Raw genomic sequence first — 14,804 nt, 5'->3', positions numbered from 1 at the left:
GTAAGATACTTAACAGCTCCGTGCCTTCATCTCCTCATCTGTAAACTGGGGATAAAATAATAATAATAATTAGCTTACAATAGTGTTTGTTGCAACATTGGTTGTTATGAAGATCGTAAGAGTTCAGACATGTAAAGTGCTTAGAACAGTGCCTGGTAAATAGTAAGCACTTAATAACTGTTGCTAATAATATTACTACTCCTGGCTCTGTGGCTTGGAAAGATACTTAGGCTCCCTGAGTTTCTATTTCTTTCTTTCTTTTCTTTTATTATTATTTTTTATTTAATTATTTTTGGCTGCGTTTGGTCTTCGTTGCTGTGCGTGGGCTTTCTCTAGTTGCGGTGAGCAAGGGCTACTCTTCATTACAGTGTGCGTGCTTCTCATTGCAGTGGCTTCTCTTGTGGCGGAGCATGGGCTTTAGGTCCACGGGCTTCAGTAGTTATGGCACATGGGCTCAGTAGTTGTGGCTCAAGGCTCTAGAGTGCAGGCTCAATAGTTGTGGCACATGGGCTTAGTTGATCCACAACATGTAGGATCTTCCCAGACCAGGGCTCGAACCCGTGTCCCCTGAATTGGCAGGAGGGTTCTTAACCACTGCACCACCAGGGAAGTCCCTCTTTTTTAAAAATATTTATTTATTTACTTGGCTGCACCGGGTCTTAGTTGTGGCATGTGGTATCTTCATTGCCACATGCAGCATCTTTAGTTGCAGCACATGGGATCTTTTAGTTGTGGCATGCAGGACCTAGTTCCCTGACCAGGGATTGAACCCAGATCCCCTGCATTGGGAGTGTGGAGTCTTAACCCCTGGACCACCAGGGAAGTGCCAGGTTTCGATTTCTTTAACTCTAAAATTGGGATAATACTTGTTGCCCCATCTAAGTTATAAGGCACTTATGAGGATGAAATAAGATTTTATGTGTGAAAGTACCATGTGAAGCACTGACAAAGAGTTTTCCTCTTATTAATGATTATTATCATTAAAATAGATAGATATTCTATTTGATGTTTTTAGCTCATCTATTTTAATTTTAATTTTTGCATATAAATAATTTATATGATATAGTTACATATTAATAACCTCATATAATTTATAAGCAATGTTGTGGGTGCTTAGAAGTTTTTTTACTGAAAGACATACATAATCAAAAAAGCTTGAAGACCTACTGATCTAAAGGAATGTTTATGATATGAGCTCATTCATGTAGTGTTAACACATTATTGACTGGGGGATTTTTTTGCATAAACTAATGCCTGTGGCCAAAGATTTGTTTTGTAAGTGAATATTGAAACACGCACGTTTGAGTAAATATCAACAACTTTTTTTGCACTTAATGTATTTATTTGAAACTTTGTACATGTCTTACGAAAGCATTCTAATATTTCGTTAGAGTGTGATAGGCCCTAGCAGGCACCTCAGTGCAGGGGAACAGAACATCTATTACAAATATACCATGTTTCACTGCACTTTCCCCTGGAAGAGCAGACTCTACACTTTCTGGTGACATTTTTTTTTTTTTTTTTTTAGTCCTCTGGATATTATTTCCTCTAGAATATGTTATTTTATTTTACTTGACAGTTGACAAGGTAGATCTTTGCGGGGGGCTCTTTTAGAAACGCCACAAGAAGGACCAGGTGTGGGACTACCACTACATTCACCAGAATGCTCAGTTACCAATTCTCTAGCTACTGCTAACAAATATTGCTTGTAAGTCATTTTATTCTGTGCATTAAAGCTACAATAAAATTTAAACACATTGAATAAACTGCAATTACTCAAATAGAAACCCACTTTCTTATACCATTTTTGAGTTTTTCAGAGGATATTGAAGTTTTCCAGGCATTGATTGGATCGATCAACTCCTTATATATTTATTATACTGTATTAGACAAGTGGGCTTAGTTATCTGATGGCCACTCCTCCTGTCTTCCTTTCCTGTAGATGCTATGGAGTCGTCATGAATAGCTGTCACCATGCGGACTAACCTCTTGTCTTTCCATATAAGAAGGATCACTTCTCCCTTCCATAAGAATGTCATTTCTCCCCTCTGTAGATTTTTAGATTTATCCTTTAATTGGTTTGGTAGACCACGATTATCTCTTATAGTCACACAAACTCTGGTTTTATTTTTCAACGATATTTCAGATGTGGACACACTGTTGTAATAATTGTTTTGGTAAATATGGTGCCATGAACTAAGATAAGGTTGTAGGACTGAAACTGTTTCTTGAAGTTTCTTTTCTTCACCCATGTAAATCTCAAGGTTGCATATATATCCACTTTCACTTTTGCTAACCATCCTGACCAAAATTCCATATTTTGTAAGTTTTCCGGGATTATAGGTTTTGAATCTGAGTCATCCTCTCCACTTTATCATTGCCTCATCAAATGATAGCTCTTGTTTGAGTATATAGATCAATTGAAATTTTGGTAGAAAATAATCCAAAAGAGGCTTAACTTTTGAAATTCTGTCTGCAGGAAGTGGAGTTTCCAAGTTATCATTAAAGTGAAGAAATGTCATTATTTGTTCGAACCTTCTTCTCATCATAATCTTTGGAAAGATAGGTTTCAAGTAAGGGATCAACCGACTATTCTTTCCAGTGTGACTTTCTTATTTGTCCCATCAAAATTATTAATCCAAGAAACTTCTTCAGTCACTATTGGTTACATCAGTCCATTTTAAAGCCTTATCATATTTTTATATGATTTTTCATTCTGTTGGTGATACAAGTTTGTTTGAGAAGCGACCAACTTGAAAAAGTCATTACCAAAAATTAATTCTGTTATTTTGCTAATACTTTGCGGGTTATTACATTCAATAGTTGTACCTGACACACCTCTAAAGTCTTCTAATTTTTGTGAAATGTTGTCCTCAGCCCACTCTTCTGTAGAAGCAAAGGAGCATTCTCTAGCACCGTGAGTTTCATTTTCACTTTCTGTATCAGAATCGATCACTATGGTTTTTTGTCTTTTTGTTGGTCTAATATTCACGTCATCTGAATCAGAACTGTATTCTGAAGAACTATCATCTTCTGAGACACTAGCTTATATGTCGCTCAGACAATCAGAGAGAGTATCTGCATAAAATTCACCGAAAAATTCTTCTTCACTCAAAATTTCGCGATGCGTTATTTTTGAAAATTTTATGATAATAAACTTGCATTTATAATATACACAGGGTTGGAACAAAAACCTAACTAAGAAAAATGTGAATGATAATGACAATCATAAGTTGTGATCAATTTTAAGCTGTAACAACTTCGCATGGTGATGTTAATTGTATCACTCTCTAAAACCATATTGATATGTCTCTGGTCAATAATGTTCAGGTAACAAAAGATGTATTAATACATCTCTGGTCAATAATGTGTTAATTCTGGAATTCTTGGCAGCATGCATCATCAACTGCCTTAAGAATGCCTTTGTACTCTTAGATTTCATATTAAGGAAGGAATTACCTTAAGAAAATCATTAGCAATAAACAGAAAGAGCTACAGAAACAATGTTCATTGCACCATTGTAATAAAAGTTAGACATAACCTATATGCTCATCAAATAGGGGAATGTTTAAGTAAACTGTGATATATTTATAGGCTGTAGCCTCTGTTATGCAGCTTAGTAAACTATAATAAAGTTCTAAGGTTAGGAATTGTTTTAAAGAATATTTCATGAGGAAGCATTAGGTGGGAAAATTAAGATACAAGGAGATATAGATATGCAGAATAACTCCAGTTCTAGTAAAAATGCACATACATAAGACTGGAAAGAAATATATTAACATGCTAATAGTGATTATCTCCTGATAGTAGGATTACGTGTTATTTTTAGTGTCTTCATACTTTTCTATATTTTCTAGTTTTTCTGCATTGAACATGTATTAGTTTTATACTTAGGAAGAAAGAGTTGATTTTAAATAAAAATTTAAAAATATAAGCCATACTTATTATCCTTAGGCTTTAGATTTCCATTAATTGAATACCTTTGTTAGAGTATGAATCATAGGATTGGGAAGGACTTTAATAAGTTATCATGGCCAATTTTGAGAATTTCACTGAGGAATTTCAGACAGCTGAATTAGTTTTTTTAAATGTTAAAGTGTATTTTGGGGGTTTCATTTTGTGTGATATTGACCACTTGCAATAAGAGTTTAGACCTCATCCTTTCTTTCAATCTTAACAACTCGAATTTCTTTAAAAGTTCTTTATTGAGCCCATTCTCCAAACTTTAGCTTCTTGGTGTAGAATTTGATTTAGAAACCAGGAAGACTTGATGGTTATAAAAAACATTGCCTTCTGTCACAGGTTCTCAAACTTGGCTATATGTCAGAACCATCTGAGGAGCTTTTAAAAAATACAGATGTGTTAAATATTCTGATTTAACAAGTCTGGTCTGGGAGGGGGTAGGGAGGAAGGGGAGAGTAGGGTTTTGAAAATATTGCTAAATAATTTCACAGCTCTTAAATTAAAAATGGGCTCAATCAAGAACATTTGAAGAAATTTAAATTACTGAGGCTGAAAGAAAGGGTGAGGTCCAAACACTTACTGAAATAGCATTTCTTCTTGAATGGTGACACAAGCCTGGTTGTGAAAAGGCAACAAGAGGGCTGTCTTCTCAACTCTGGCAGAAACCCCTTCAGTGGGTGTGTGACCTGCCAGGAATCCAGATGCAATGGGGAAACATCACCATGATATGCTAACTCTATCCTTGGGTCTTTTCTTGGATGTACATGCAGAGTCTCTTTCTACCAAAGCCTTAATCTACTTGTAATGTTGCAGGGACTCGTCCCTCTTCTATTTCCTCTATAGTAATAATAGTAGTTACCATTTACTGAGTTCCTGTTACCTACTAGGTATTTATATCCATCTATCTCTGATCCTTACCAGAACCTTGAAAGTCAGTTCTTTCACAGATATAGAAACAGGCTCAGATAGATTGAGTTTTTGATCTAAGGTCACATAGGAAATATCAAAACCAGATTTCAAAGCCTGCTCTGCTTGCCTCCAGTGCCTGTACTTTGTCTGTGGCATCATGGTGCCTGCCTCCTTGCTGCTCCCTTCTGTGTTTCCGGTGCTCAGATGGCCTACATCCAGGTCTTTAACTTTCTTACTTCAGTGTCTGACTGTGCAGATTTGTGCCTAAAGAAAGCAATGTCTTAGGAAAGGCTGGGTTTCTTTTTTAAATTGTCCTTTCAGGGAACGCTGTGAGGAGCTCCGTGTTGAGTTGTGCTGTATCCATCAGAAGGCAGTGAGCAAGGATCAGAAAGCACAGATAGCATTTAAGGAGGAGCTGAAAAGGCAGAAGCTGGTGGAAGAGCAGATGTTCTCCAAGCTCTGGGAGGAAGACCGACTGGCCAAAGAGAAGCGAGAAGCCGAAGAGGCGAGGAGACAGAGAGAGCTGGTGGAGAACACACGGCTGGGGCTGAATGCCCAGATCACCAGCATCCAGGCGCAAAGGCAGGCAGCGCGGCGGCTGAAGGAGGAGGAGGCGCGCCTTGTGGTGGGTCTTTTGAAATGCTTGTGGTAGGACAATGAACTCAGTGGCTAGAATACACAGTTTGCCCGCCTGCTACTGTAGTTTGCCTGATGGCCAAGGCTCGTTCACAGAGCAACAGACCATGGTCAGAGCCTTGGATTCCAAGACCCAGCTGACAGTGCCATCTCATTGTATAGGGCAAGTTACTTCACTACTGTGATTTTTTTCCTCATCTACAAAATGAGGCAAAGGGCACTTGTCTTTGTTGTGAGGATGAAATGGGATAATCATCGGCAGTGCCAATGAAGCCTAGTGGCAATTTGGCAACATCCCCCCATTCTTTGATATGGATAATTGATAGTTTCCAAATCCTATATAAAGTGCTTATACAACAGCCAGAGTGACCCCCCAGACCACCAGCATCAATAATTTTGTTCCTACAAGATCACTACCCCTAGTATATACAAATTAGAGTTGTCAATGGAAATGTGTGCAAGCACTCAAAAAGGTAGCAATTTTATACGCCTTCAACATCTGATACTTTAATACCACTAAATTTAGGAAGATGGTAACATTTTCCTGGGAAATCCCAAGTATTGAAATTTGAAACCATAAGAAACATCAAAGGTAAGGTACATGCAGAGCCCAGAAATCTTCTCTGGGTTTAAGATTGTTTTATTTTGAAGAGTTTAGTAGAAGATCTCTAAGAAAATCAACATAGTGGCCCCCAAATGGCCTTATATATACCCCCTCCTCTGGTGTAAGATACTTAGTGAGCCAGTTTTACTCACAGCACTTCTGACACCAAATGAGTGGGTTTTTTTCTCACGTCAGGCAATACTCTGATGCTCTGCAGACACTGATTAGGTGTCCTACAATTTGATTCACTTCTGATACTATCTGGAGTTAGTGTCAGACTCCATAAGTCGAAGGGCTTAGTCCCACAAGACTGCCCTCACTTCAGATACCCATCACAAGTAGTGGGTCCCTAGGTTACCCACACTTCTGTCTAGCTTGGCTACAAAGTCCAAGGTTCTCATGACTCCCCCTCAGTTTCAGTAATTCACTAAAACAGCTCATAGAACTTAGGAAAGTGCTTTACTTACCATTACCAGCTTATTGTAAGGTATACAACTCAGAGATGGTCAAATGGAAGAGATGCATAGGGGAAGGTATGTGGGGTGGTACACAGAGCTTCCAGGCCCCCACCACCTTGATGCGTTCAATCCAGGAGCTGTCTGGACCTCGTCATTTGGGGGTTTATGGAGGTTTCATCACATGGGCGTGATTGATTAATTCAATCGCCATTGGTGATTGAACTCAATCTCTGGCCCCTCTTCCCTCCCTGGAGGCCAAGGGGTGGAGCTAAAGTTCCAACCCTCCGATCACATGGTTTGGTCTTTCTAGTTATCATCTCCCATCCTGAAGCTATCTAGGGGGTCCAGCCACTGGTCATCTCATTAGGCTACAAAAGATAATCTTATCACTTTGGAGATTCCAAGGGTGTTAGGAGCTATGTGCCAGGAACCAGGGGCAAAGACAAAATATTTATTTTTTATAGCACACCTAGCTATCTCTATTTCTACCTTACTTAAAAAAATTTTTTTTTTGGAAATAACTTTAACAAGGAGTTGCCAAAAATATTAGAGTTTCTGTGTACCTTTACATAACCAAATATTATATAGAGAGACTTATAAAGACTTATACTGGTATAATACTTTCAACTAAAGTTACTCCCTTACTTAACTAAACTAAAAAACCCTTCTTTGGATTTCACCAGCTTTTACATGCACTCTTTGGAGGAAGGGGTATAGTTCTATGAAATTTTACCATATATAACCACTACATTCATGTAACCGCTACTGGATCAGGATACAGAATTGTTCCGTCATTCAAAGAAACTCCTTCCAGCTACTCCTTTATTGTTATAACCTCTGTCAAAGACAATTCAATTAACAATCAAGTTAAGAAGAAAAAGAGAATTTTATTCAAGCCAAACTAAGGATCATAATACAAGAGACAGACTCTCAGAAGCTCTGAGAATTGTTCCACCTGTTAGTAGTTGAAGGCACAGTCATATACATTTTCAAGACAGAGGATCATACATCAAAATGACACACTGACATTTTACATAAGTTCACCAAAGATACATAGTCCGGGTAAGCATGTACAAAGCAAGCAGTAAGTCACCATGACCCCTTACAGAGTTGGGAAAGAATATTAATCTTCTATAAAGTTCTACCGCTGGCGTCAGAAGAAAGAAAAAAAAAATTGATCTTTGCCATGAAGTAGGCATTCCCATCTTTGAGGAGGTCTGGTTAATGTATAATGAAGATGCACACTGCACTGTAAAGGGGGAGGGAGGAGGCCCAAACGGACAGAGAGAGAGAAATTTTTTTTTTTTTTTTTTTTTGCCGTACACGGGCCTCTCACTGTTGTGGCCTCTCCCGTTGCGGAGCACAGGCTCCGGACGCACAGGCTCAGCGGCCATGGCTCATGGGCCTAGCTGCTCCGCGGCTTGTGGGATCTTCCTGGACCGGGGCACGAACCCGTGTCCCCTGCATCAGCAGGCGGACTCTCAACCACTGCGCCACCAGGGAAGCCCGAGAGAGAATTTTATGTTTACATTTTCGTCCTACCTTAAAATATAAATTTTATTTCAACCCTAACCCCTGGGAGCCACTGATGGGTTCTTTATCTCTATTATTTTGTAATTTCAAGAATGTTATTCCACCCTTTTTAATGTTATAATTATAACATTTGTTATAACAGTAATGTCATATTAAATAATAATATGAACATTTTCAAATGCACAGAAGTGGAGAGTACAATGATCATACTCATGTACTGATCTCCCAGTTTCAGCAGCTGTTGCATTTTAACATGTTTATTTCCTATATTCTACCCCCTTCCTTTTTTGTTTTAAAATATGTCCCAGGGACTTGCCTGGTGGTCCAGTGGTAAAGAATCCACCTTACAATGCAGGGGACGCAGGTTCAATCCCTGGTCAAGGAACTAAGATCCTACATGCCGCAGGGCAACTAAGCCCGCGTGCCACAACTACTGAGCTCGCGTGCCTCAGCTAGAGCCCGCGTGCCGCAAACTACATAGCCCACGTGCTCTGGAACCCAAGCACAACAACTAGAGAAGAGAAAATCCACACACCGCAACTAGAGAGAAGCCCGCATACCACAACAAAGAGCCCGCACGCTGCAATGAAAGATCCCGTGTGCCTCAGCGAAGATCCTGTGGGCCACAACTAAGACCCGACGCAGCCAAAAATATATGTGTGTGTGTGTGTCTGTGTGTCTGTGTGTGTGTATATATATATATATATATATATATATATACGTATATATATATCCCAGACATGTCATTTCTCCCTTAAATACATCTCAAGTATGCATCTCAACAACATGATTAAGGACATTTTCTTATACAATTCCAATATCAAACCTAAAAAAAATTAATAATAATTCATTGTTATCTAAAATCAGCATCAAATTTCCATCACTGTCTAAGTTATTTGACACTTAAATCAGGATCCAAACATTGTTGTCCTCTTATAAGTCTCTTTTAGAATGAGTCACTGTTTCTTATTCAAATCTGGTCACATTTGAGATTGAAAGGGGTGCATTTAATTCAGTACATAAGCGCAACAGTGTAAAATCAGAACTATCCTGGGGAAACTAAGACATAGTAAACTGCTTTTAGGTTTCTTAGTTTTGAGCAGTTCTCTCCCCATACCATCTTTACCTGCTTCATGGTCTGATTTGGCTGATTGCTGCCTCCTGGTATAGTCAACCTTACTTTTTAAAAGGTGTGGCCTGGAACTTCCCTTGTGGTCCAGTGGCTAAGACTCCGCACTCTCACTGCAGGGGCCCCGGGTTTGATCCCAGGTCGGGGAACTAGATCCCACATGCCACAAGTAAAAATTTGCATGCCGCAACTGAAGATCCCGCATGCAGCAACGAATGTCCTGCACGCGGCAACTAAGACCTGGTGCAGCCAAATAAGTAAATGAATGAAAAATAAATAAATAAATAAAAGTGTGGCCTGCTATCCCACTGGCTTTCATGTTTGATATCCATGATTTTTCCTTAAATATTGCAGAGCATTTTTACTTTTATTGTCTCATTTGACCCTCACAATTCAGTGTGGATTTACTCTCATGACATTAATGGAAAAGTCTAGCATATAACTTCCCTCTCACAAGCCAGAAATCGTGGCAGTCATGGCTGTTGTGAGTCTCAGTTAGATCAAGTCAGTTGGGGATTGTATCCCTCCTCACTATACATGTGTCATCTCCTGTCCCCGCTGGGCAAGGACTTATCCCTCCAGGAGGGTGCAAATGCCTTTGACAGGAGGATTAATGCCTCAGTTTATACCAAACTCACAGCACCCAACAGCAGTGGTACCCCAGTTAAAACTGATTAGTCAGGCAGTTAAGCTAGCCAGGAGGGTCAGATAGATAAGAAAATGAGAGGAATGGGGGAGAGCTTTTAAAGAACAAAATGCTTAATTTACTTGTGTATATTTAGCTGATGTGGACATCTCCATTTCTGGACTCTTATTGCTGGTTAATAATGTATCCAAATCTAGATGTGCAGATGTGCATAGAAGACTAAAGTCTGGAAGGTCAATACACCAAAACGTTGAGAATGGTAGTGGGTGAATGGGTATTAAGAATAAAAGTGATTTATCCTTATACTTTTCTGCATTTTGAACACCACAACTATTTATTACTTTATAATCACACACAGACAGCAATTTCACAAAGCCATATTGCTGATTCAGCAATGAAAAGGCAAGTTTTATTTCTTATAGTACCTTTTCACCCAGGCGTGTGTGTTTCCAAGAAACCGTTTATTCTCACCTCTTAAATGAAATGCATTAACTTCTTTGCTTTGTCCAACTGTACTGACGCAGTATCTTCACTATTGTTCTACCATAGGAAAATGACAAAGCACAGGTGAAACTTGAGAATGAACAGGATAAGCTAAAGAAACAGAAGACAAAACAGGAAATAAGGGCTACTTTGCAAAAAGCCCTCCAAGAGAAGATGGAGCATATTCAGCAGGAATACAGAGAAGATCAAGACTTGAACATGAAGCTCATGCAAAGCGCCCTTCAAAACTTACAGGAAGAGGCTGATAAAAAGAAGCAAAAAAGAGTAAGACATTTATTCAGTGTCTACTGTGTGCTGGATGAGGTTCCTTGTTGAGCTCTCAGTCTTATGGGAGCCAGCCATGTGTAGAATAAAGCATAACTGCTACTGTAAGTGTGGTCCATGAACCAACAGCATTAGCATCATCTGGGAGGATGTTAGAAATAGAAATTCATAGGCTTCAGACTCAGAATCTCCAAATTCGGATCTTGGCCGGGACAAGAAACTTGTTTTAACAAGCTCTCCCAGGTGATTCTGATGCTCACTAAAATTTGAGAACTCCTACTCTATAATACGGTGTTAGTACTGTGATAGCAGGATGGGATCGCAGGAAGTGGAATGACTAAGTATGTCCAGAAGTTGAGGAAGACATCACTGAGAAAGTGGTGTTCAAGTTGTACTTTGAAGGATATGTAGTTTTGACAGGCAAAGAAAGTAGAGAAAATCATTCCAGTGTTCATTTAGCTGTTTCTTTAAAATTTGTATTGAACTCTTTAGGGTGTTGTTCTTTTCCTAAAGGTACTATGATTTGTTTTGTTTTGTTTTGATAGACTTTATTTTTTAGAGCAGTTTTAGGTTCACCGCAAAATTGAGCAAAAAGTACAGAAACTTCCCATATACCCCCTGCCCCAACACATGCATAGCCTTCCCCATTCTCAACATCCTCCACCAGAGGGTACATTTGTTACAATCGATGAACCTACATTGACATATTATCACCCAAAGTCCATAGTTTACATTAGGGTCCATTCTTTGGTGTTGTAGATCTATAGGTTTGGACAAACATATGATGACATTTATCCACCATGAGAGTATTATACAGAGTGATTTCACTAGGCTAAAAATCCTCTGTGCTCCATCTGTTCATCCCTTCCTCCACCCCAAACCCCTGGAAACCACTGATATTTTTACTGTCTCCATAGTTTTGCCTTTTCCAGAATGTCATATCATTGGAATCATATAGTATGTAGCCTTTTCAGATTGGCTTCTTTCACTAACTAATATGCATTTAACTTCCCTCCATATCTTTTCATGGCTTGATAGCTCATTTACTTTTAGCACTGAATCTATTCCATTGTGTGGATGTACTACAGTGTATTTATCCAGTCACCTTCTGAAGGACATCCTTGGTTGCTTCCAGGTTTTGGTGATTATGAATAAAGTTATTGTGTACATTCTTAGGCAGGTTTTTGTGTGAACATAACCTTTGGGTAGATATCATTTGGGTAAATATCAACATAACCTTTGGGTAAATATCATTTGGGTAAGTATCAAGAAGAGTTATTGCTGGATCATATGGTAAGAGTATGTGTAGTTTTGTAAGAACAGCCAAACTGTCTTCCAAAGTGACTATACCATTTCGCATTCCCACCAGCAGTGAATGAGAGTTCCTCTTGCTCAGCATCCTTGTCAGTATTTCGTGTTATCAGTGTTCTGGACTTGAGCCATTCTAATAGGTGCGTAGTGACATATCGTTGTTGTTTAATTTTAATTTCCCTAATGTCATGTGATATAGAGCATTAAGGATTCTGAACCCAATTCCAATGTGTAGAGTGGTATCCAAGCAATGCTTGGGACACGAGCTGGGTATCCTACAATTCCATTCAATTCTGGCACTATCTACCCAGAGATAGCATCGGATTCCACAGGGAAAGGGCTCGGTTCTATAAGACTGCCCTCTACTTCAGTTGCCAGTCGCAAGCCCAGATGGTTACCTGTGCTTCTGACCAACTGGCTACAAACTGGAAGTTCCAATGATCCCCCTCAAACTCAGGATGCCAATTGCAAATCCAAGTTGTTACTTGACAGACTGGCTGTAAATCAGAGGTTCCCATGACCCCCTCCTTGAGTTCAATTGATTGGCTAGAGCAGCTCACAGAACTCAGGAAACCAGTTTGCTCACTAGATTACCAATTTATTACAGAGTATATTAAAGGATACAAATAAATAGCCAGATGAAGAGACATGTAGGATGAGGTCCTGAACAAAGGAGCTTCTGTCCTCATGAAGTTTGGGGCCTGGCATGGTGGAAGTGTTCTGGTTCCCCAATTCTGAACCCTCTCCTTTGGGATTTTTATGTAGGCTTCATTACATAGGCATGATTGGTTAAGTCATTGGCCATCAGTAATTGATTTCACCCTCCAAACCTTCTCCCCTCCCCAGAGGTCAGGGAACTGGGACTGAAAGTTCCAACCCTCTAATCACATGGTTGGTTCTCCTGGCAACCAGAGGTGTGGTCCAAAAGTCACCTCATTAACAGAACAAAAGACAACTTTGTTGCTCTCATCACTTAGGAAATTCTGAGGGTTTTAGGAGCTCTGTGCCAGAAATGGGGATGAAGACCAAATATATATTTCTTATTATAAATCATAATGTCACAAGCATCTTTTTATATGTTTCTCATCGGTATATTTTTGATGAGGTGCCTGTTAAGATCTTTGGCTCATTTTTTGAGTTGTTTGTTTTCTTCTTGTTGAGTTTTAAGAGTTCTTTGTATATTTTATCGTGAAAGCACCCTTCCTACCATCTTGTAGCTTATTCTTTGTCTTTGGATGTAGAATATCTCTTCTGGTAGGTCCCAGTCTTTTTTTTTTTTTTTTGCGGTACGCGGGCTTCTCACTGTTGTGGCCTCTCCCATTGCGGAGCACAGGACGCGCAGGCTCAGCAGCCATGGCTCATGGGCCCAGCTGCTCCACGGCATGTGGGATCTTCCCGGACCAGGGCACGAACCCGTGTCCCCTGCATCGGCAGGCGGACTCTCAACCGCTGCCCACCAGGGAAGCCCGGTCCCAGTCTTTTTTTGTTAATGGTTGTTCAGCAGTTAGTTGAGATTTTTGTGTTTTCGTGACAGGAGGGGAGCTCAAGTCCTTCTGTTCCACCATCTTGTCTACAATGCTCTCTGTATATTTTAGATAACAGTCCACTATCAGATAAGTTTTTAGCAAATATTTTCTCCCAGTCTGTGACTTGTCTTTCATTCTCTTGATCAGAGCTTTCATAGAGCAAAATTTTTAATTTTAATGAAGTCTAGCTTATCTATTCTTTCTTTCATGGATTGTGCCTTTGCTATTGTATCTAAAAGCTTATCACCAAACCCAAGGTCACCTAGATTTTCTCCTTTGTTATCTTCTAGGAGTTTTATATTTTATGTTTAGATCTTTGGTCCATTTTGAGTTAATTTTTGTAAAGGTGTAAGGTCTGTTTCTAGATTCTATTTTTTTTTTTTTTTGGCATGTAGATATCCAGTTGTTCTAGCACAATTTGTTGAAGAGATTCTCTTAACTCCATTGTATAGCCTTTCCTTCCTAGTCAAAGATCAGTTGATTATATTTATATGAGTCCATTTTGGGGCTCTATGTTCTTTTCTATTGATCTATTGATCTATTCTTTCACCAATTCCATACCGTCTTGATTACTATAGTAAGTCTTAAAGTTGGGCAGGGTCAGTCCTCTGACTTTGATCTTGTCCTTAAATACTGAGTTGACCAATTTGGGTCTTTAGCCTCTTCATATAAATTTTAGAATCAGTTTGTTGATTTCCACAAAATAATTTGCTGGAATTTTTTTTTAATTACATTGAATCTATAGGTCAAGAATGGAAGAACTGACATTCTGACAATATTGAGTATTCCTATTCATGAACATGGACTATCTCTCTATTTAGTTCTCTGACTTTTCTCATCAGCTTTGTGCTTTTCCTCATATAGATCTTGTACATATTTTGTTAGATTTGTACCTATGTATTTCATTTTTGGGGTGCTAATGTAAATGGTATTGTGTTTTTAATTTCAATTTCTACTTCATTGCTGGTATATAGGAAATAAGTTGACTTTTGTATGTTAACCTTGTATCCTGTAATCTTGCTTTAATTGCTTATTAGCTCCAGGAGTTTTTTATCGGTTCCTTCAGATTTTCTACATAGACAACCAAGTTATCTGTGAAAAAAGACCAGCTTTATTTCGTTCTTCCCAATCAATATACCTTTCATTTCCTATTCTTGTCTTACTGTTTAAGCTAGGACTTTCAGTATAATGTGAAAAAGAGTGCTGAGAGGGGGCATCCTTACCTTGTACCTGATTTTAGTGGGAAAGCTTCTAGTTTTTCATCATTAACTATGATGTTAGTTGTAGGCTTTTTGTAGATATTCATTATCAAATTGAGGAA

The 14,804-nt window shown here is 39.0% G+C and overlaps 1 protein-coding gene across 1 annotated transcript in view; it reads left to right on the top strand.

The window, feature by feature from the left end:
- CFAP53 (cilia and flagella associated protein 53) overlaps window positions 1-14,804 on the top strand; it is a 67,788-nt gene that overhangs the window by 27,644 nt on the left and 25,340 nt on the right. Inside the window, exons 4-5 of the mRNA XM_060118909.1 lie at window positions 5,194-5,497; window positions 10,428-10,646. Coding sequence (XP_059974892.1) covers window positions 5,194-5,497; window positions 10,428-10,646 — 523 coding nt within the window. The remainder of the gene's footprint in view (window positions 1-5,193; window positions 5,498-10,427; window positions 10,647-14,804) is intronic.

This window comes from Mesoplodon densirostris, chromosome 15 (genome assembly GCF_025265405.1).
Source record: "Mesoplodon densirostris isolate mMesDen1 chromosome 15, mMesDen1 primary haplotype, whole genome shotgun sequence".
NCBI classification, from domain to species: domain Eukaryota; kingdom Metazoa; phylum Chordata; class Mammalia; order Artiodactyla; family Ziphiidae; genus Mesoplodon; species Mesoplodon densirostris.
Note: the sequence above shows the minus strand (reverse complement) of the source record. Positions and strands in the feature narration are given on the sequence as shown.